Source organism: Lepus europaeus, chromosome 11, assembly GCF_033115175.1.
Source record: "Lepus europaeus isolate LE1 chromosome 11, mLepTim1.pri, whole genome shotgun sequence".
In the NCBI taxonomy this organism is placed as follows: Eukaryota; Metazoa; Chordata; class Mammalia; order Lagomorpha; family Leporidae; genus Lepus; species Lepus europaeus.
The window spans coordinates 2,905,758-2,928,981 of record NC_084837.1 but is presented as its reverse complement, the minus strand read 5'-3'; the positions used below and the strand labels follow the sequence as shown (position 1 = coordinate 2,928,981).

General features: G+C 63.9%; 1 protein-coding gene across 2 annotated transcripts in view; it reads right to left on the bottom strand.

Moving 5' to 3' along the window:
- Positions 1 to 308: 308 nt before the first annotated feature.
- The window catches only part of SLCO3A1 (solute carrier organic anion transporter family member 3A1), a 158,824-nt gene continuing 135,908 nt past the window's right edge, over positions 309 to 23,224 (bottom strand). The window contains exons 8-11 of one of the 2 annotated variants that reach the window (XM_062204536.1): positions 18,719 to 18,894; positions 15,336 to 15,400; positions 8,415 to 8,657; positions 309 to 391 (exon numbers count right to left, since the gene is read on the bottom strand). In XM_062204536.1, coding sequence (XP_062060520.1) covers positions 309 to 391; positions 8,415 to 8,657; positions 15,336 to 15,400; positions 18,719 to 18,894 — 567 coding nt within the window. Of the gene's footprint in view, positions 392 to 7,510; positions 8,658 to 15,335; positions 15,401 to 18,718; positions 18,895 to 23,224 lie in introns of those variants that run through there. The other variant, XM_062204535.1, reaches the window with a different exon arrangement.

Genomic DNA, 23,224 nt, shown 5'->3' with positions numbered 1-23,224 from the left:
CCTCTCTCTGAGCAGTGCGGGAGGGCTGCCCCTCGGTGGTGGAATAGGGAGGCTGTCCCCCACGGGGCCTTCCTGAAGCGTGTCGGCCCCATGGCAGGAGGGGATGAGCGCCCTGCTATGCCCGCTCCGAGGAACGCCTGACCACGTCCCCTCCTTGGTCCTTGTCACAGGCCTGTGCTGGGCCTCAGAGGACCACGCTGGCCGGACGGCCCCTGCGGGGATCCTCGGGGGCTCGGGCCGGGGGGCACTCAGGCCCGCAAGGTCTCGGCTGGGGTGCGCTGCTGTCTGCCGGAGGAGGAGGAGGGCTTTCAGCTTCGCACAAAGGAGTCTTCGGAGGGCGACCGGGACTCGGGGCAGGCCTTCTGGGTCTCCATGTCTTGGTACTCCGGGCCTAAGGGGGGGGGAGGGGAGGAGCCAAGAGGAAAGAGAGATTGGTCTGTCCTGCTCTTCCTGTCCTGGGGAGGCGTCCGTCTAGCGAGGCCCCGGGGCAGGAGGCCGCAGCCATAAGGAGCCGGTGGGTGTTGGTTCCCATCACCCCAGGGGCCAGAGCCCTCTGAAAAGGCCCTTCCCACCCCCTCGTGGGGGTCTCTGGAGGGGATGAGCAGGTGTATCCGTCATCAGCGTAAGCTTGTCTGCGTCGGTCATGGGCACACACCCTGTGCCACCAAGCGTCACTTCTGACCTGGGGGCCTGTGCGAGGACGCCACCTGCCTGGCAAGCTCGTGCTCCCTCTGTGACCACCAGGAGCCGGCGCTGGGCGCTCGGCCACAGGCTCCCCTCCGCCGAGGCCCCACTTCCAAAGTAGACACTGTGGCTTCGCTGCGGGGGCACCGGACACTGCGCAGGTGTCCGGAGGACGGGCAGGATGGGGGAGGGGCACACGTCCTCACTCACTTGTCCACCTTCGATGGTGACCTGGTGGTACCAAGGGTGACACTCCTGTTCCCAGGACTGTGAAGCTGGTGTCTGGCCCCTGAGTGCAGGGACAGGTGGAGCTTGCTCCCCCGGCAGTCCTGGGGGGAGACGGCCAAGAGCTGGGCTCACACAGGATGCTGGGCTGCAGGGGTACCGGAGCCAGTGTGCCGGCCTCCGTGTCTAACCGTGGGAGTGACTTGTGGTTTTCCCTTGGGACTTCTGCACCTGCAGGCGGCTCCTGGATCCTCTCTGAGAAGTGAGGGGCCCCTGTGGGAGCTGCCCGGTGGCACACACTTGCTCCGTGGGCTCCACCGAGGCTCCCTGAGGCGCGGGGTCCCTGTTTGCACCTGGCTGGCTCGGGGGCCACTCGGAGCTCTCCTGCCCGCTGTGTGACCCTGGGAAGGTGGGGTTCACTGGGCTTCGTTTCTTGCTGTCACCTCACAGGGCTGGGGGGTGCAGGGTGCAGGCGGTACCATGGTTCACAGCACTGGGCACCGGGCTGGCAGGCTCTCAGCTACCTCGGGCCCCTGCCCCCTTCCCTCTGCGCACCGTGTGAACATCCTTGGGGTCCTCCTGTAAGGAAACTTCCTTCCTTATATTGTCCATCCTGTGGCCTGAGGCTTGCAGGGTGCGGCCGTGTGCACCCACGGAATCACTGAGTCTGGCTCCGCCTGGGCACCCAAGGGCGGGGCTCCAAAGTCGGTGAATCCATGGCCTGTGAATGATGGGTAAGGAGCCACGTGGCCTCAGGCTGCACAACGCTCCCCTGGCCTGCATGCTTAGAGTCTCAGCTCTGGGGAATCTGCCAGAGACCCTGCCCGACCCCATCCCCGGGCAGCAGCAAGTCTCAGCTGGCGGAACTGGGACCCCGCTGTCCCACTCGGTCACAGCAAAGACACGGTCGCTTCTGTGGGAGGGAGAGAGCGTCCCAGTCATCAGCAGAGACGCAGACGCCCCTGCAGGCTCTGCTGCCCCAAGTGTGGAGTCAGAGCAGGGGAAACACCCGGCTGGTGACCAGCAATTGTGACCGAGGCCATGGCTGAGCTGGGCTCCTGAGCAGTGCTGGGCGCAGCAGGCGTCACCGAGAGCACCGAGGGCCTCCCGGACCCTTGTGCCCGGAAGCATGTTCCAGAATGTGCTAGAGGGAGGGATCCGCTGCTGCTTACCTGACTGCTGTGGGAGCAGCGGATCCCGGACCCAGTGGATCCGGGTCAGACCAGGAGTGGCACGGGGAGGAGGGGTGTCCTGGGGTCCCTGTGTTGTGTCAGGGAGCAGGTGCTGGGGCCCCGCAGTGCACCTGGGCCGGGAACTTCCTGGTGAGGCTGCCTCGCAGGGAAGGGAGCAGGGAGCATGGAGCCATGGTGGCTAGACAAGGACTTGGGGTTTGAATCCCAGCTCAGCTGTGACCTTGAGCCAATTCCAGTCTCGTTCTCCTTCTCTCTACAACGAAGCTAACGACCGCCCCTGCCTGGTGGGTTGCCTTTGAGATGACACAGGTGAACACGCGTACCAAGCTCAGGCTGGCAGCTGGGCACTGGCAGGGACAGGTGGGCGTTGGCGGCTACAGAAGGCCTATGGCTGATGCTGTGGTTAGCGCCTGCTGAAGACTCCGCCCGCGTGTCTGTGCTGGGGGTGGGATTCGTTCTCTGGGTTCCTCGTGTCCGGTGCCTCTCTCTTCCTCACACGGCCACTGCTGTCTTCCAGGGGGGGTGCATGACTGCTCTGGCTGCACGCCGGGGGTGGACTGCATGGAGGGGAGTCGTGTCCCCTTCAGTTTTAAACCCTGGCAGCAAAGAGGTGCCCGCTTCCTTCTCCGATGGAGGGGAGACACTCACGAATTCTGTGGCCAGGGACACGCAGGCTGCTGGACACCACAGGCACAGACCCTCGGAACGTGTGGCCTGGCCCTGGCACCAGCAGGGTCCTAGGCCTGGAATCTGCCCTCCCCCACCAAGCTCAGTTCCCAGCACCTGCAGACACCTGGTGCTGCCTTGGGCCTTGGCCTGTGCTGTGCTCCAGAATGGACAGCTGCCCACTCTGGCCTCCGTGTGGCCACATCCCACCAGGGGCGCATTTGTGAGTGAGGCTCTGTTGCAACAGGGCCATTGTGTGCTCACTCCTGCCGCCCACTGTGCACACTCCTGCTGCCTGTGGTGCTCACGCCCACTGTGCACACTCCCCTGGTGTGCTCACACCTGTGCACACTCCCCCTGTGGAGCTCACACCTGCTGTGCACACTCCCCCTGTGGAGCTCACACCTGCTGTGCACACTACCCCTGTGTGTTCACACCTGCTGTGCACACTCCCCCTGTGGAGCTCACACCTGTGCACACTCTCCCTGTGGAGCTCACACCTGTGCACACTCCCCCTGTGGAGCTCACACCTGCTGTGCATACTCTCCCTGTGGAGCTCACACCTGTGCACACTCCTCCTGTGGAGCTCACACCCGTGCACACTCCCCTGTGGTGCTCACACCCGTGCACACTCCCCCTGTGGTGCTCACGCCCACTGTGCACACTCCCCCTGTGGAGCTCACACCCGTGCACACTCCCCCTGTGGTGCTCATACCCGTGCACACCCCCCCCTGTGGAGCTCACACCTGTGCACACTCTCCCTGTGGAGCTCACACCTGTGCACACTCCCCCGGTGGAGCTCACACCTGTGCACACTCCTCCTGTGGTGCTCATACCCGTGCACACTCCCCCTGTGGAGCTCACACCTGCTGTGCACACTCCCCTGGTGTGCTCACACCTGCTGTGCACACTCCCCCTGTGGTGCTCACACCCGTGCACACTCCCCCTGTGGTGCTCACGCCCACTGTGCACACTCCCCCTGTGGAGCTCACACCCGTGCACACTCCCCCTGTGGTGCTCACACCCGTGCACACTCCCCCTGTGGAGCTCACACCCGTGCACACTCCCCTGTGGTGCTCACACCCGTGCACACTCCCCCTGTGGAGCTCACACCCGTGCACACTCCCCCGGTGTGCTCACACCTGCTGTGCACACTCCCCCTGTGGAGCTCACACCTGTGCACACTCCCCCTGTGGAGCTCACACCCATGCACACTCCCCCGGTGTGCTCACACCTGCTGTGCACACTCCCCCTGTGGAGCTCACACCTGCTGTGCACACTCCCCTGGTGTGCTCACACCTGCTGTGCACACTCCCCCTGTGGAGCTCACAACCGTGCACACTTCCCCCTGTGGTGTTCACGCCCATGCACACTCCCCCTGTGGTGCTCACGCCCATGCACACTCCCGCTGTGTTGCTCACACCTGTGCACACTCCCCCTGTGGAGCTTACACCTGCTGTGCACTCTCCCTGTGGAGCTCACACCTGCTGTGCACACTCCCCGTGTGCTCACGCCCGTGCACACTACCCCTGTGTGTTCACACCATGCACATTCCCCCTGTGGGCTCACACCTGCTGTGCACACTCCCCTGTGGTGCTCACACCATGCACATTCCCCCTGTGGAGCTCACACCTGTGCACACACCCCCTGTGGAGCTCACGCCTGTGCACACACCCCCTGTGTGCTCACACCTGCTGTGCACACTCCCCTGTGTGTTCACACCATGCACATTCCCCCTGTGGAGCTCACACCTGCTGTGCACACCCCCCTGTGTGTTCACACCATGCACATTCCCCCTATGGAGCTCACACCTGTGCACACACCCCCTGTGGAGCTCACGCCTGTGCACACACCCTCTGTGGTGCTCACACCATGCACACTCCTGCCCCTGCAGAGGGCTGCGTGCCCAGTGTTTCCTGCCTGGCCTGACAAAGCTGTGAACTCGCTCTGGTGGCCGTCTCCAGGGCCCCCACTTGTCCCCTCGCCCGGCTTCCCTGGCAGGCAAGCGCTGGTCTTCGGTCTCGAGGTCACCCTGCTTTCTGAGCTATGCTGGCTCCTGTCGCTGTGAGGCAGAACTTAGCAGGGGAGTGGGTTCTCTCCAGCCAGCCGGCCCCTGACCGTGACCACTGTCCTACTCTCCCTGCGTGCAGCTCTGCCTGGCCCAGGGCCCAGCATGTCGCCCAAGTTCTAGGCAGAGCAATAAGTGAGCCAGTGCACCGTCAGCGTGGACCCAGCTCCAACCATGCAGCCCGGAGAACAGCTGTGCTGCCATACAGAGCCCCGAGGTGCGGGGAATCCGGACCCCTGTCCTTCCTGCTAGGAGGGCTGAGGGGGAGGGGCCGGGCTGGGCAGCTGCTTCCTGTGCTGGGACGTATCGGGAGCCAGAGTACTCGCCTGGGGCTGGGGTCCAAAGGCAGCCGGTCAGCCCCACCTGCTCTGAGCTGGGGAGACCCTCACAGCTGCTGGGACTTGGTTTGTTGTAAGGAGAGAGAGGGTAGAACCGGGTTCTTCTCCTCTCACCCAAACCCACCCCATGGGCCACTGATGGAGCATGTGCAGTGGCTCTGTGCCCCACTGTGCGCTGAGCCCCCCAGGACCCTAGGGCGTCTCTGTGCCACCTCCCCTGCCCGTGCTCCCTGGGCATGCCGTGGCAGGAGGGTGTGGGTGATCCGTCGTCAGGCACCCGTGGCAGAGCTGCGTGGCTATCCTGAGGCACACGGGTGTCTTGTGCAGGACTTGTCTGTCGGCAGCCTCAGGCCTGGCTTTGCTGCAGGAAGGGCCGGGATCCGGTCACGTGTGTGTGTGGGGATCTCACGTATGAGAGCAGGGATCTGGCCACGTGAAGAGTATGGGGATCTCACGTGTGAGAGCAGGGATCTGGTCACGTGTGTGTGTGGGATCTCACGTGTGAGAGCAGGGATCTGGCCACGTGTGTGTGTGGGGATCTCACGTGTGAGAGCAGGGATCTGGCCACGTGTGTGTGTGGGGATCTCACATGTGAGAGCAGGGATCTGGCCACGTGTGTGTGTGGGGATCTCACATGTGAGAGCAGGGATCTGGCCACGTGAAGAGTATGGGGATCTCACATGTGAGAGCAGCGATCTGGTCACGTGTGTGAGTGGGGATCTCACATGTGAGAGCAGGGATCTGGCCACGTGTGTGTGTGGGGATCTCACATGTGAGAGCAGGGATCTGGCCACGTGAAGAGTATGGGGATCTCACATGTGAGAGCAGCGATCTGGTCACGTGTGAGTGGGGATCTCACGTGTGAGAGCAGGGATCTGGTCACGTGTGTGTGTGGATCTCACATGTGAGAGCAGGGATCTGGCCACGTGTGTGTGTGTGGAGATCTCACGTGTGAGAGCAGGGATCTGGCCACGTGAAGAGTATGGGGATCTCACGTGTGAGAGCAGGGATCTGGTCACTGTGTGTGTGTGGATCTCACATGTGAGGGGCATGGATTTGACATGTGCTTGGGAAGGGGGTCGGGATCTGACGCGCAGACACCGCTCACAAACCTCACAGCTGGCCCTGGAGAAATTGGCTCCGGTGAGGTGTAGGGCAACAGATGTCAGAGGTGGGCACCTCCTCCCTGCTGCCGAGACCCAGCACTGTCTGGAGGGCTCCTTGGTAGTGTGGTTCATTTCTGCCGCCCTGCCCGGGGCTTAGAGCAGAGCGCTGTGGCCTTCGGCAGGGGGTGACCCCCGGGCCTTGGGGCCTCCCAGGCCTGCTGGGTGCAGTGGGGGAGGGGCAAGGCCTCCTGTCTCCCCCCAGAACTTATACAAAACGTGTTGCCCTAATATGGGGAGGAAGAGGGGTTAGAGCAGCCCAGAACCCACCCCCCCACCCCTGGCCTCCTGTGGTCCACCCCAGGCTACAGCAGGGTGTGCCTGTCTGCCCAGCATGGCGGGGTCCCTGGCCTTGCCCACCCCTCACACTGTGTGCTGAGCATCCAACGCAGTCTCCGGGAGCCCCCTGCACTCAAACCACACCCCCACGGGGCTGAGCGGTGCATCTCACAGTGCAGGAGGGAAATTCAGACTGGCCACGTCTTCTCCTCTGCTGCCAGAGAGAACCAAAGCGCTAGATGGAACTGTCAGGCGTTTTCTGGCTCTGCGCAGTCACAAACCACCCCGTTCACGGCGTGTGTGATCTGGCCAGCACCTCTCCCCAGCCCCTGGCTGCCCCGTCTTTCGCCGCCTTGTGGATGAGCTAAGTCCACGTGTGGGCTGAACCGCTAGCCTTTGGGGTCTGTTCCAGGGCCAGCTGTGTGGCCTGGACAAGGGCCACTGATGCTGCGCGTGAGCACCTACACTCGCCTAAGCGCTGCTGCCCATGGGAGTGGCCATGCAAGGCTTCCACGGGGCGCAGTCTCCAGTTTTCCATCCCTCATTCTCACCCAAACAGTGGCAGGGTCACCTCTCAGGGTCAGCCACTTTGAAAGCATGCCCAAAGCCCTCCTGGGTCAAGTTCCACCCTGAAAACATTGTGGCACTTCTGTGGGCAGGACCCGTGGCACGTGCTGGCCTGGGTGGCTCTGCTCCTGGTCCCAGGCCGCTTGACACGCACTCTCCTTCCTGTCCCCAGAACCGCGGCTCCGCCCCCCCCCCCCCCACAAACCCGCCCTTGGGGCATCTCCTCCAAGACTGAGCGGAAGGGGGAGCGCGCACTGTGTTCTTGCGTTTGCAGGCCACCGAGTGAGGGCGAAACGGCACAGATTACAGAGGGGCTGCGTCCCTCGAATCACATTGTATTTTTGGTGCATTAAAAAAGAGGAGAGGAGAGAAGTGCAAGTAACCAGCAGAATAAACCCGGCCTAAGGACCCGGAGGGACCACACGTAGTTAAAAATAGTATCAGAGTCGTCTACAATGGCTGGAAATTCATGTGCATCGTATTTCTGGAAAAAAAATGGCAACTGTTTGGCAAATGTAAGCAAATGACTTGGACTTGTGTTGGTCTCGCCGGCTCTGAGCCCGGTCAGTCATAGCTGGCGAGGCCCACGGCTTCCTGAGGTCACTCTGTGGGGCGGGGTGGGGGGCAGTGCTGCCCGGGGCAGGGGAGGTGCCAGCGCCGGACCCCAGCATGGGTCGCCCGGGAGCCCCGCCGAGAGCCGACACCGCGACCCATATTGCCAAAGTTAAGAGGGGAGCGACCTCCCCGCCTGCAGTGTGGTGGGGAGACCTCCTCCCGGTGGTGTGTGCAGGTGCGTCCGTCTTCCAGGCCACGCAGCCTCTCCCTGGGCTGGCAGTGCCCGTGGCTTGCGGCTGTCCTGGCCGTGTCCTGCTGGGCTGTCCTGTCCGCTCCTCCCTTGAATCCTGTCTGGCTCTGGTTTTGAGAAAGGGACCGAGGTCGTGTGTCTGTGCGTGTGTCTGTGTGTGTGTGCACCTGTGTCGGTGTGCTGGATGATGGCATTGGGTAGGGTTTTTTTTTTTTTTTTTGGAAACCTTTTATCTTTTTTAAGAAACGATCCTCTGCTTCCAGCACAGAGCTGAGCCCTCCGTCAGTCGCTATAAAACGGACTCCATGTTCTCACACCACTCGTGGTCTTCCAGGTTATAGATAAACTTGGTCCTATGTGTCTGGCTGGCGGGCACAGGGTCCCTCCCCAGATGGTCTAGGGTCAGAGTAGAGGCAAAGAACTCACTGGTGCTCAGCCCGCCCTCGTGGTTCTTGATGTAGCGCTGGTAGTTCTTGCGCAGACACTGCCACGTTGTGGTGTACAGCACGAAGGCGAAGGCCTTGAGCGCGATGGCGATGCTCACGTACAGGTAGCGGTAGACCACGTTGTCGTAGAGCGCGCAGGCGCCCTGCTCCCCGCAGAAGGAGGTCCACAGCAGGCACGTGGAGTCGATGCCGGCCCCAAAGATGAGCGGTGGGGGGATGAAGCCTGGCGGGGGAGAGAGCGGTTAGGGGTGGGGAGCGCTGGGGTTCAGGGCAAGTGGGGGAGCAGGACACTCCCTGACCTCATGGACAGCTCCTGGCTGGTTATTTATGCTCCCTGGCCTCGCCATCTGCAAAATGAGGATAAAGATACAGCCCGACGGGGGTGCCGAGAAGGTGGACAAAACCATCGTGGGGGAGGCGCCCCAAGAGGCTGCCCTATGTGGGACGTGCAAAACGGCAGAGGGAACAGCTCTTACTGCTGCTGTTACTGCAGGTTTACTACCCCCTCTGCTCTTACACTGTTACTACCGGTGTTACTACCACTGCGGCTGTGACTACACCCATCACCGCAGCTGTTCCGTCGTCATGGTTGGCAGCCGCTGGCCGGCCGAGAAGGGAGATGGCCACTGCCCTGGCAGAAACCACTCTCTGGGCAGCCAAGGTGGCGCAGCCTGGAACTGCAGCGAGGCCTCCTGCTGGGCCCCTGGAGGCTGAGGGTGCGCGCCCAGCACCAGTGCGCGTGGACTCAGGCGCTCGCTCACGTCCTGGAACCTCCCTGCCCCAGCCCCTGCCCGAGGTGCCTGTCCACGGTGCTGCAGCAGGAGGAAGGCCGCTCAGCGCAGGGGACCCGCCCGCCTCGCCCCTGCCCAGTGGTCATCGGTCCCCGCTGCTCCTTCCCAACCAGGAGGTCAGGTGAGCACCCGCCATCAGCACTGCACAAGCATCGTGGTCCTAGGTGGTTCTGCCCGGCAATGGATGGGTTGGCAACACAGCCCCACCATGCCCGAAACAGCAGCGTCCCTACGGCCTGAGCACACAGCCCAGCCAGTCAGCGAGGCTTGGCGGCAGGTGGCACTGGGCGCTCCTGGGGTGGGTGCACACTGCCGTAGGCAGCCGGTGCCCAGGACCCCACAGTGTCCGGGTTTCTTTCCTGTGATGGAATGGAGACCCCCAGTCCCTGAAGGTACCCCTACCCTCTAAGGCAGCACTTGTTCCGGGGGCTAGCCCTGCACGCCGAACCTGACGGACGCCAGGGAGGGCCGCCTGCAGGGTGCTCCTGGGGGAAGTGGTGCATCCTTGGGCCTGCATGGGACGGGGTGGTGACCCTCAGTGCTCATGAGGGGGGTGGCTTGGGGCCCCCTGCCCAGCTCTGGCACTCCCCCCCACCCCGAGAGGAAGCTCCTTGCCGAAGCAGCTTGATTTCATAAAACACTGCAAGCTCACGTCCCGCACAGCCTGCCCCCTCTTCCCCGGACCACCCAGGCTGCGTGCTCTCCCTGCCCACCCCCTGCAATGGGCTGCCATGGGCTGCCATGGCCACCACATACCAGAAAAGAGTCCCCCTCCCCCAGAGAACTGGGGAGCAGGAGCCAATTCCAGCTACGGCCAGTCCCGCACATGCATGTGGTTGAGCTGTGGCTCCCAGCCAAGCGGCAGAGTCCCGAGGCCACCACCCTCTCTTTCTCAGCCTTCAAGGCACAGTGGGCTCCGCGGGATAACCCTGTGGTTGCCTCACTTTGTCCCGGCGCCCCCCGCCAGGCACTGGGGAGCAGCCAGAGGGGGCGGTGCAGGTGAGAGCTCCGCCCTCTGGTCCACAGCACAGGGGCTCTGGGGACGCTGGGGGACGTCCTGGGCTCCTATGTGGAAGCCCCGGGGGGTGCCTGCGGCAGGTCTCAGAGGGCCGCCATAAAATCCTGAGTGTGGGCCCAGCCTGGGCAGCCCCTGCCCTGTGATCTTCCTCGCATGCCCGCCCTGTTGTCCATGGTGGGACGCGCACCACAGCCAGGGCACCGTGCGCTCAGTGGTCTCCAGTGAAGGCCGTGTTGTAGGCGCATGCCCGGTGCTGGCGCACGGAGGACCCACTCGGGAGCGCGCGTCCTAGAACGCCAGGCGTGACTGCAGCCTCCAGGGCCGTCTCTGCTGCCCTCGGTGCTCGGCGCCAGACGGCAGAGCCCGGGGGAGGGCCGGGAGACCTCCGGAGCTCCAGACGAGGCGGCCACGTGCCCGTCGCAGCTTCTCCAGCCGTCTCTGCATTCCAGAAGGCAGAGATGAAGGGACGTCCCCCCGGGGCGGCCGGCCCCTCGCTCCGTGGGTGCCTCCGTGCTTTCTTCCCCTCCACGCGAGGCGCTGGGTCTCTAACGCCCGCTGCTCGTCTGTGGCCAGGCCTCTGTTAGCTTACTCTTAGCACACTGCGGTTCCGGGGTGACAGCTTAGGGTCGGCTGGAGGCTGAATTCGTGCGTCCTCGTCACTGATGGCTCTCCCCTAGGAGGAGCTCCCCCTGCAGCCCCCAGGTGTGTGGGGAAGCCAGACCCAGGCCTCAGCCGGCCTGACCTGCCTGAGCCGGGAGGAATCAGGAAGTCCCCCTCCCTCCCCCGATGACACATCATTCAGTGCGGCCAAATAAAGGCCTGAGCAGCTCCTGCTGGAAGCTGGCTCCTTAGAGGCCGACAGAGACCCCCGAGGGTGCAATGACCTTGAGGTACGAGAAACACCGAGGGACTGTCTGTCTCAGGTTTGGTATTTCAGACGCACAGGCAAAGGACTCGATCTCACTCCCTGTACCAGCTCTGCCCGCTGCAGCTAGACACACATATATATTTCAATGCAAAAGCCGCGGCCCTGGTTAAGGGAATCATTTCCTGAGATGTGCTACCAGGAGAAGCTTCAGGGCCTCGGGCCCTAGCTGTGTGGTTCCTGGCGCGGGGGAAGAGGCGGGGCTCCCGTGGGGTTCTTTGGCGTAAGCGAAGAGCTGAGCTGAAAGCCTTGGCGAGGGAGATCTCCGTCCCCCAGGGAAATCCCTGTCGCTGGCATTTCGGGAGCCGCTCTCTGCAGCTGCCCTGCCAGGTCCGAGCTCCCCCATACCCTCTCCCTGTAGGGCAAGAGGGAGCCCCTCCAGGACACCCCACTTTCTCAAGTCCCGGGGCCCAGAGGAGCCCCTTGCTCTTATTTTGGTCCTGAGCCCCTTGGTTAAGCCGCTACAGCTTGAATAATCTCGTAGTCGGCTCTGTCAGGGACTGCGGTCCAGGCATGCCCCACGGTCCAGCCAGGGGCACCTGGCACCTAAGAAATGGTCACTCAGTGCACACATCCTGTCCTGCCTGCCCCCTAGCGCTCTGCCCCCCTAAATGGGCCCTGTCGGCCGCTGACCCCATACAACCAGTACACAAGTGAGACTGGCCTGGGAGCCACGTGGATGCAGCTGGGGAACATGGTGAGCACCCTAGGAGGCTCCGTCCGACAGTGCTGGACTGGGCTCCCCAGCCTGCCTCCTCCTGTCTCAGTGCACGGTCTGTACTCACCGCGTGCCCCAGCCCTGAGGGTCCTCCCTGCAGGCGCCTGCCATTCAGACACTAAGCCGGGCAGATCTTCCTCCATACTCCCCGGCTGCACCTGCTGCACCTGCACAGGAGACCCCTCAGCCACGCCGGCCACCTGCCACTCCGAGCCCACACCCTGGCCAGGCCACGACACAGCTGCCCCTCCACATCCTCAATCACAGACTGGAAATATCCAGAGGGCTAAGCCTCGGCCTGCGCCTCCAGCATTCCTTAGGAGCGCTGGTTCCAGACCCAGCTGCTCCACTTCCGATCCAGCTCCCTGCTAATGCACCTGGGAAGACAGCAGGAGATGATCCACGTGCTTGGACCCCAGCACCCACTGTGGAGACCCAGCTGGAGCTCCTGGCTCCTGGATTTGGCCTGGCCTGGTCCCAGCTGCAGCCACCTGGGGAGAGAACCAGTGTGGACGAAGATCTCTCTCCTTCCAACTCTGCAATCCACATTCGGAAGCATTGCACCTGCGCTGAATAGTGTGGACTTTTTCTTCCCTTTTCCCTGAACAGCACCGGGTAGCAGCTGTTTATGTGGCCTCTGGTGCCACCATGACCTGGAGAGGAAAAGTACTGGACAGGGTGCAGGCCACGTGCACACCTGCCACCCGCTGCGAGGGGCGTGGCCACCTGGAGCCAATCCAACACGGTGCTGAGGATCGACCGCCGCTCCCTGGCTAAAGGACACCGGCGATTCCTGTCGGTCTTACTGCTCAGCAGAAGCCCGGCCTCGTTAGGCTCCCGCTCTGTGCCCCGTCGAGCCCTGCCCTCCCCAGGACACGCAGGAGGCGTCACTCAGCCCCAGGCTCTCGCCCCGGGGGACCCCTGTCCAGGGTGTTCCTTCTGCTCCTGCTCCATGCATGCAAGCACTTTCTCCCGGCCTTTGCACACCCAGGAACCCACCCCAGGGCGTCACGCGGCCCTGCCGCCTGCAGCTGTCCTGGCTCCACGCGCAGCTCATGGGCTCAGCTGCCGTGTCCTCGTGGTGTCCCCGCAGCCCGAATGGGGCGAGCACACAGGCTGGCCGGGCACGGCGCTGATGTCTTCACAAGACTTTGTTTCGGCAGTGCCACCGTCACCATTAATCAGAGTTGGGCCACAGGCCAATCCTTACCTGAGCTCGCGACTGGAAGAGGAAATCCCACCCCTCCCTCAGAGAGCAGGGCTTCCGAGCTCCGACTGGAGCCCCGTCTTGGACAAGGAACTCGGTGTGGGGGTCATGGCCGACTTTCCAGAAAGCTAGGCGAGATGAGATCGTATGGGCACTTGTGTCACGGATGTGTGCCTGCATAGACGCTCGCCTCAGCCACACTGGGCCTCTGCAGGTGAGCAGGGGCTGCTCCCCGCTCTGCAGTGTGCCCGGCCGGGTGCACCGGCAGCTGGGGAACCACTTCCTGGCCGCGGGTGGCAGCCAGAGCGGGGTCAGGTCACACCCGCCTTGGACTGCTCGGTGTCGGTTCTGTGCCCCCGGAGACCCGCTGCCCTTCAGAGCCACCTGGCTGGGCTTCTGTGAGCCACCAGGGTCATCCTCGAGGTTGGACATCTGCGGCCGTCCAGAGGGTGGGGGCCGCTCACCTGGGGGCCATCCACAGTGTTTCACATCCACCCGGAGCTCAAAGATTGGTTTGTCGGATGTGTGTGGGATGGTTTCCCCATTCTCAGGAGGAAGGGAGCCCAGCTGCTGGCTGGGATCACAGGTGCACCCCTCTTCCTGGCCTCCTGGCCCCTGCAGGTGGGGCTGCCCTCCCCGCGGATGGAGGGAGACCCCAAGAGGCGTGGCGCTGTGCCACCAGCTGCTGGGCTTCTCGGGCAGGGGCACACGTCCTGGTTTGGATTCCCGCCGGGCTGGCTTCACTGGGGAAGTCCTCACGTCTCTGCTCTCCATGTAGGAGAAGTAGGCAGACACGCCCTCCACATTGCCCACGGGGAGTGGCCAACACAGATCTGTCACATTGAGGGTGCTGAGGCCTTGTCCCAGGCATGGCGGTGGCCAGGAAGTGGTGGGTAGCATACAGGGAGGGGCACACCCAGGAGGACTTCATGAATTTTCGGGTCCATTCTTGCTTTGTGTACGCCAGCTATGGAGTTCATCTCATTACGAAAGCAAAACGCGTACGAGTGGTTTATAAGTCCAGAAGCCACCCACTGACTGCGTGGCGATGCCAGCAGGTGCCACAGCAGGGTTTGTGCAGGAGCTCCCACGCTGGTGCTGGTTAAACCCTGGGCTCCACAGGCCTCTCGGGTCCCCGCCGCACACCCGTGCCAGCTCCAGCTCCAGCTCCACAAATGGTTTCTCATCAGGGTTTCAAAGGAGAACACGGATCCTGCGTGGTAACAGACCGTAAGGGATTTAACCACGTCCCAGCCGCTGGACACGCGGGCAGTGCCGGAGCCGCTCTGAGTGTGGTCCACGCTGCGTCCTGGGAACGGGGGTGCCGCGAGGTCCAGGTGAGCACGTCCCAGGTCTGCTCCCATGTGCAGGCCACGGCCGTCTCCCTGCCTACGGTCGGGCGCCGTGTGCCTCGGGAACAGAAGTTCTCCCCATCCCGGCCTCCACCATGGGCTGCTCCACAGGCCGCAGTGTGGCCCGGTGGGCGGAGGCGGGTGCAGCCCGGAGCGGCCACCGGCTTGGCCTTTCGTGCTTCAGCCCAGCGGCTGCACGGGGCTCTGGGTGAACCGCGGGCCGCGCCCACCCTCTGTCAATTTTAAGGATGGGGAGAGCGGCACTGAGGAGCAACAGGTTAAGCCACTGCCTTCAGTGCTGGTTCGAGTCCCAGCTGCTCCACTTCCCAGGCAGCTCTCTGCAGTGCACCTGGGGAGTCAGCGGAGGGTGGCCCACCTCCTGGGGTCCCTGCACTCCTGCAGGAGACCTGGAAGAAGCCCTGGGCTCCTGGCTTCAACCTGGCCCAGCCCTGGCTGTGGCAGTCATCTGGGGCGTGAACCAGTGGATGCAAGATCTCTAACTCTCTCTGTAACTCTGCCTTTCAAATAAACAACCTTTGAAAAAATATTAAAAGTGAGAGGCCTTGGGCTTTCTGCCTTCTGTCCGTGTCACACCTGGGAATACGGCTCCATCCCAAGGAAGATGCACTACAACCAGCCTGGAAAAGTTCAAAGGTCGCCACGTTTGCCGTGAACGCCCCTCCCCAGCGGGCAGCCCCGTGACGCGGCCCCTGCCAGGCTGCTCGAGCACTGGTAGAAATGCGGATTGTGCTGCACACGTGGGTCCTGAGGGTCCAGGCGTCACCGAGAACACAGACAAACCCAGGACAAGCGACGGCTTCCCGGAGTGTGCTCACCTGGCGGGAGGGGCGCACCTCCCCAGGGGACGGGGTGGGGGGGGAGGTACCTACCCAAGAGACGCAGCAGCAGGAAGAGCACTCCCAGGGCGTAGGACTTGAGCTCCGGGCTGACGGTCCTGCGTGCGGAGACAGAGGGCAAAGGTCACCACCAGTCCCACTCTCCCTCTTGGAGAAGTGGCCTCGGGCTGGGCCTCACCTGGCCAAGGGAGGGCCCCGCGGGACCATCGGCCACCTCCACAGGCACCTCTGGGGTTCTCGGGTATTTGGGAAGCTCCCCAGTCCCGTGTGGCCGGACGCCTGCACGGACCACACAGGGCACACTCCGCTCTCGGGGACCGGGTCTCAGAACCCTGGGAGGTGGAAAGCATCTTCGCCATCACTGCCCTCGGTCCAGTGCAATCTCCCTGGCCCCTAAGGAGGGGTTCAAGCACACCTCTAGAACATTCTGAGTGCAGCACTGGGCTGAGTGCTGGTACACGGAGCTCAGGAAACAGTGACAGCTCCAGCACCGGTCCGAGTGCTGTCTCACCCCTGTCACTGTCCGTCTGGGTGCCATCTCTCACTCCTATCATCATCTGACCCGGTGCCATCTGTCACCCCCATCACCGTCCGTCTGGGTGCCGTCTCTTGCCCCGTCACTGTCCGTCCGGGTGCTGTCTTACCCCTGTCACTGTCCACCTGACACCAGGCTTCTCTCCATGAGACCAGCGCCTGAACCCCAGGATGGTGTGGCCCGCGGTCCGTGCTGAGCGGACAGCCGGCGGCCGTGTGCTGTGAGGACCCAGGCAGCCCCACCCGTGCTTGGTGTTGAAGGAATGAGAGGGAGAGATGGGATGAGGATGGGGCAGGGCCCCGAGCTGCTTCAGTGGGGCTGAAAGACCAGGGAGACCCCGTGGTCAGTTCTGAAGGAGACACACCAGGGACAGCGCTCCCCCCAGGAGACTGGACTTGCACTGCACCTGGCTGGACCCATGGGCGTGTGTGTCCTCGGCTTCCTGGTGCCCAGCGGGCTGACCGTGGCCTCGCCAGCTCCACACCCAGAAGCCCGTCGTCCCCTCTGGGAGGTGACCAGGTTGTGGGGTGGAGCCCTGGGAGAGCGGTCAGCTCTCTGCAACAAGGCCCCCGAGAGCGGCCGTCCCCGACCAGGAAGTGGACCTCAGCGGAGACCCAGCCCGGCCGCCCCGCCCTGGGCCACCCACGAGCCACAGCTCCCGCGTGTGATCACAGCAGCCTGCGAGGTGCGGGGTTCCCGAGGCAGCCGGGGTGAAGCCAAAGGGGAAGTAACACGCTCTCCCCCACTGTGCATGTCCGGGTAGGGAGCCTGGTGGTGGTCGGGGCTGAGACCGAGCCAGGCGGGGACCCTGGATGGGGCCTGGGGCCGCCCCCTCAAACCCAAGTTCCTGACCACCACTGTCGGCCCCAGGGCTCCCCTTGTGCACATTCATCCGATGGCACCGACTCCAAAGACAGCGATGGAACGTTCTCCCCAGCCGTGAAACGAGCTGGGGTTAAGGAGCCGGAACATTCAGCGCCTGAAACGCGACTTCATTTTAGCCGTCACGTCACCGGGGACAGAGCGTGCACACGCTGTTCCCACAAGGAGAGCCGCCTGCTCACTCCGGGACGTGCCCGGGGAGGGCTCGGTCTGGATGGCTCTGGACAGACCCAGGAGGGCACTGGCCGTGTGGCCCTGGGAAAACAGCTCAATCCCTCCCCGAGCTTCCCTGTCACTCACACAGCTACCAACGGCAGGTGAAACCCGAGTGCCGGCTTCCATCTTGCTGCCAGGTGCTCCACCCGTGGTCTCGGGACAGGGTGGGGGCCGGGGCTTTGTGCCCTTGCACTGCCATGAACATCTGTGATGGCAAAGTGCAGGAAGGGGCGGACACAAGGGATGACCTCAGTGCACGTGAGAGCAGAGGCGGCTCACTCCGGCCCAGCCGAGGTCACTGAGCAACCCGCGACACCGTGCGAGGGACTCAGCGTTTCCTGGAAAGCTCCAGAGCTGCTGCAGCCAAGCTTGGAGACCTCCATGGCCCTCCCCGCCGCACCTGCCAGGCACCAGGACCCAACGCCCAGAGGCTGGGGCTGGCAGGGGAGCCACGGGGGGAGGAGGAGGGGGCTTGGTATGGCTGGGGGTGGGGAGGGCCATTTCCCAGTTTCCTGGTGCCTCCTGTGTGAACATCCTAAAATTCTAATAACAAAAAGAACTACTTGTAAGGCACCCGCCCTGAGGCCGTGCCTGAGGTCCGGGGGGTTTTAGCCACGGGCACATTATGTACAATCAACCAACCGTTCCTTCCATAAACACTTCGCACGTTCTGAAGAGTTTTCATGATTCCACTGAGCCACGGTACCGTCATTTAACTCGGGATTACAACGCGAGCCTCTGCTGTTACAGTCAGCGTGGCGATCAAACTGCACTGAGCATCGCTTCCTGTGCAGATGTATGTCCCTGAGAAGGGCGGGGTGGACGCAGGGCCAGCATGGATGAGTCTAGACTCCCACGGCCACGGCGCTGCCTGGAAAGATTGACGGGCTCCTCAATGCCGCCAGCGAGTGTGGGCTCAGGAGCTGGGCCGCAGCCTCGCAAGCACCAGGCGTGCATTGTTAGAATTTGCTTTTCATTCTCAGAATAAAATAGCGGTTTCTCTTCTACCCTTAATGCACCTGCATGTTCCAAAGCCTTGCTGATGATATAGGCGACAGTGGTGCCCCCTAGGGGTCTCTTCCCCGGGGAGGAGGAGTCGTGGGAGGCACTGGCGAGGAAGGGGAGGCCACTGAGTGCAGCTGGGGTCACCCACTGACATGGACACGGGACACCCACACACTGAGCCTGACTCTGACCCGGCCCGAGGCCTGCAACCGGGCTGTGTGAGAACCAGATGGAGCCGATTCACACGGGTGCTAGACGCTGGCAGGTGCAGGTCAGCTCACTCCAGGGGCCTAATCCAAAGTGACAAACCTGTGCAAGTGACTGTCCCCCAAGTGTTCACCTGTGACGACAGGGCCCCAGAGGCCGGGCACGTGGGAAGCAGGGGTGGCTGGCGCCAGGGTCCCCTGGGCACAAGGGCAGTCACTGCTCCCCTACCCCCTCGTGTCTCTGTGGTGGCTGCACACACAGCATCTCAGGGGGCTCACGCCACTGAAGGTGGCTGGCAGAGGAGCGACTCGTCCCCGGGCGGGGGACTCGGAGCCAAGCCTGGGGATAGGGTGTGCCCAAGACTGTGTGGCTCATTGGCACAGGGCAGGAGCTGGAGGCGGGGCTCTGGCTACAGCCAGGCCATCTGCGTGTTCGCAGGCTGCTGCAGGGTCCCACGGGTGTCCCCAGGTCCGGTCAGCCTCGGGCAGCCGTGAGCTGACCTCCCTGGCCTGGGATGCTCACGGGGGGTGGGGGGGGCCCGCACGGTGGGGGCGGGCAGCGGCGCGCTCACCTGATGAGGATGATGACGGAGGGTGTCTGGGCCATGGCTCCGATCATGCTGCACACACACATCACACACAGGAAGGTGAGGAAGGCCTCCTGGCAGCCGGGGCTGGGGCACTTCCCGTGCACCACGGTTGCGTTCTCGGGGGGCACAGTGGCGAGGCAGGCGCAGCCCGTGAGGTTCTGCAAGGTAAGCGTTCAGCCCGTTAGCAGGCGCGGCTGCAGCCAACAGATGCCAGCCGTGTGCCGGCACGACACGCCCCGTGGTGCTCCGGCCGGCCGTCAGGCCTGAGTTAAGGAGCTGGTTTCCAGGAGGCTGCAGGGAGGCACACGGGGCGGGGAGCGGGGTTGGGGGAGTGCGGCCCGTCTCTTACGGGTTTCAATTCCATTCTCCAGAACCCTCAGCAGACGCGTCCCTGGCACAACGGAGAGGGGACCACGTTTCCACCGTTCACGTCACTGTTACTTGCCAGCTTGTCCCCCTGGTGTGGCCACGGTCGCACTGAAGTGCATGAGAACTGGCCAGGCATCGCAACATGGTGGGGCCGCCCTGGGAGGCTGAGCCCCAGCCCTGGGGTGCGAGCCCAAGCCCAGTCTGTGTTAACCAACACAGGAGGCGGCGGAGAGGAGGGAGGCGGGGCACTCTGTCCATCCCCCTGCTGCCCTTGCCCAGGTGTGGTCCCCAAGGCTGCCTCCTCCTCCAGGGATCCCTGATGGCAAGAGGAGGGGCTTGGGCTAAGGAGGCGGGGCCCGGCCAGTGAAGGCCCCGTGGTGCCCGGCTTTCGGCAGCAACACAGGGAAAGCAGTGGGTAAAGGACCCCAGTGCCCGCCCCCGGCTCAGCTATTCCCCGGGGACCGGGACGGCTGGGGTTTCCCAGCACACCTGGGTCAGGCCCGGCCTCAGCGTGCGGCCCCCGCCCCATGGCGTTTCCCTTTCTTCCCCTCTGCCCATCGTGCCCCTCCTTTCCCGTGGAACCCACAGATGGGTGTATGGATTTTTTTTGCCCCAGGGAGTTCTGAGGTCTGGCTTCAGGGGCGTCCAGAAGCCCCAGGCCCCGCCCCTGAGCGGCTGTCCCCAGGGCTGCGCCCCAGGCGGGGTGGGCAGTGGGGGGAGACGGTGGGGCCACCCTGTCCTCCTCCTAAGCGCTGGCCCTGAGCAGGTGTCTCAGGGTGGGCAGCCTGTGCTCCACCCTGGGGGTGTTTATCACAAGCCCACCCTCGCCCCATCCACAGTCCTCTGCCTCTCCGGCAGCCCGTGACCAGCGTGGTGCCGAGACCCAGCAGGAAGTGGCAGCCAGATCCAGAACAGCCGCGCACCTGCCTGCCTCTGCCCAGCCCTCCCCCCTCCGCAGCCCCACCGCTAACAAACCCAGAGACCGCTGTGGCTGCTCCCCAAGTGTGCCCGCCGCCCGGGAGAGGGTCGGCTCGCACAGGATGAAGGCCTTGCTGAGTGAAGGAACATTCCAGATCCTCCCCGAGCCCTGGGCCGGCTCAGCCCGCCTGGCCTCCCCGGTCACTGCAGCAGCACAAGGCGGGAGACACGTGAGCCTGGGTCCTGGGGACGCCGTGGACTCCGAGCTCAGGCATGAGAGGGGGCTGGGTCCCTCGGGGTGGCCACAGTGGCTTTGGCCAAGCACCCTGGGAACTGAGTTCTGACTCCAGCCTCAGGAATGAGGGGTGGGGCTGCGCCGAGCCGTCAGGACCAGAGCCCCCACGGGCCTTCTTTGGGGTAACAAGTCACCTAAAGTCGCACCCGCATCCCGACATGGACCCTGCCCCCCATGGGGGCTATAGAGGAAGAAACTTCCCAACCCCACCCAAGACTTGGAAAATCCCTCCCGACACCGGTCAACCTGTGAAGGCGCCATTTTTATCTTGGACGGGGGCTGGCACAGTGACCACGCCGGCCATCAGGCCCGTCAGGGACCCTCCCACACCTCCCCAGCCGGGGGTGCAGGGCCAAGCCCTGTATCTGGGCCCAGGCACTGCTAAGGAAGCTGGGAGCAGCACCCTGGGTACACGGGGCCCTGGGCTCTTGTGCCAAGGTCATCCAAGGACAGGGGCCAGGATGGGGCCGAGGGCCGGGCAGCCATGTCCCCACGGTGCAGGAGGCCGCCCTGCGGCTGCTGTACCTGGGCCCCGAGGGGGATCCTGAGAGCAGTGTCGTATCACAGTGACAGGCAGTCAGAGAAGCACTGGAGCTGGTGTCCGAGTGACGCACTCCAAATCCTTCAGTGACGGCAGAGACCCCACCCGCCTCTCCCCCTCCCGAGAGGTGGCCGGATGGGTCGGGAGCTCCCTGTGGATGCCCACGGCTGGAGCAGGGAGCTCTCCCAGGCATCCCCCACGGGCCCCACGACAGCTCACAGCCAGGCCAATGCACCGGGTGGGAGCCGAGTCCTGGTCCTCTGGCCCCCCACCCTCGGAGAGCTGGCTTCTGCCCAATGTGGCATCCTGGGGCGGCAGGATCTGCTCTGCTGTGTGACACGGAGCAGTGGGAGGGGCCGGAGCTCACAGTGTGCCAGGCCCCTCGGGCCCTCTGTGCAGCTTCCTGTCCCCTGCCTCCATCCTGAGCCGCTGCACCATCACAAGGTGCGACCCCCACACCTGTCTGTGCACCCTCGGTGCTGAGCTGTCACCCCTATCCTGGCGGCCCGGCCAATCTCCACTCGCCCTTCATGGCACAGGCTGGCCCCGCAGGCGACCACTCCTTCTGCCCCGCTGGACCCAGTGTCCAGCCGTGACCCAGCGGCTCCCCAGTGGCCAGGCCAGCTGAGCTGGGCCCCCAGCCTGTAGCGTCAGCGGCTTTAAAGCTCGCCTTCCTGCAAGGTGGGACACGACTGTTTCATGTCTGAAATCCACGCAGACTCTGCAGGTTATCTGGCTGCTCTCCAGTCCTCGGGCGGGGGAACCACCGGCGAGCCGCTGGCCGCGCCTCCTTGTGATCCTTTAACGTGCGCGCAGGTTCCTGTTTCCCACGGCTGTGGACGGCCCTGGGCTGTGCTCACGGAGCCGTGGCAGGGCAGCTCCGGCTGAGTGCTGGTTGCCCACACGTCCATCACCACTCTGCCTCTGGTTTCAGAGTGAACACAGGCTGCTCCCCTCAATCGCCTGCCCGCTCACAACGCCCGCGTGGGGCCTGAGCAACGCAGGGGCTCCCACATGGAGGCTTTCCAGGGTTCACAAGTCCCTTCCAACAGAGTGTACACTGAGGCTGGGGTGTGCAGAGCCTCGGCCTGGGGCCCAGCCAGGAAACTCACAGGAGAAAAGTCGTTCAGGCGTAAGGGGCGGCTGTCGTGGGCAGCGTGGCTGAGCTGAGGTCCGGCACTTGTCCGGGAGCCGCCATGCCTGATCTTGGCTGACCACCGCCCTCCAGGGGTGTGGGTGCTCTGCCAATGACCCCCATCCTTTCCAGAGAGGCCACAAGCCCAGATACGTGCCCGGAACAAAGCTGGTTCAGGTCACAGCAGCCATGCCATTGGTCAGACATGGCCCATGGTCGGCCCATGGTCAGCCCGTGTCCGTGCCTCCCGCATGCCTGCATTCAACCAACAGCAGTTTGAAAATACTGGAAAGAATTCCAGAGAGCAAAGCTTGAATTTGCTGTGCACCGTGCGCTCTGCTGATCCCATGTGAACGAGCTGGTGCCCGGCCACTGCCGGGACCCCAGGACGTCAGGAGCATGCGTGCAGCTCTGCACGAACATCACACGGCTTCATGTGAGGGACAGCGCATCCATGGGTCTGAGACCTGCAGGGGCTCAGGAGCTGACCCCTGTGGTAGCTGGGACGGCCAGGGAGGTGGCCAGGATGGCCAGGGAGGCGGCCGGGACGGTCAGGGAGGCGGCTGGGATGTCCAGGAGGCAGCTGGGATGGTCAGGGAGGCGGCTGGGATGTCCAGGAGGCAGCTGGGACGGTCAGGGAGGTGGCCAGGACGGTCAGGGAGGCGGCTGGGATGGCCAGGAGGCAGCTGGGATGGTCAGGGAGGCGGCTGGGATGGCCAGGGAGGTGGCCAGGACGACCAGGAGGCAGCTGCTGTTCCTGCTGCCCCCGCCCCTGGCTGGCAGTGACGAGCGCAGTCCCTGGTGTGGGTGGGTGGGTGGGGGATGCACAAGGATGGATGCTTGGGGCAGCTCAGCCACTACTGTTTCTTGACAGGTAAGATTTCTGGAACTCAGCTTGTCTCCAACAGAGCAGGGTGCTGAAGCAGGGGCCACTGTACCCTCAGGGACCTGGGCCGTGTCGGCAAGGGCAGGGTGGGGCCACCTGGTGGCCAGAGGCTGTGCAGGACGGGACCTCACGAGAGAGGCCCTGCAGTGGCCAGCGGGGCTGGCCCTGGAGACATCGAAACACAGGGAGGAGGGGCTTAAACGTGCTGACGCCCACATCTGCTCCCAAACCAGGAAGTCAGGATCTGAGCGGGGCCCGGCCCTTGCCTGAGCAAAGCACCCAGGCGACGCCGATGTGCAGCCTGACCCAGAACGCCAAGCCCCTGGCTCCACGGAACCCTCGGG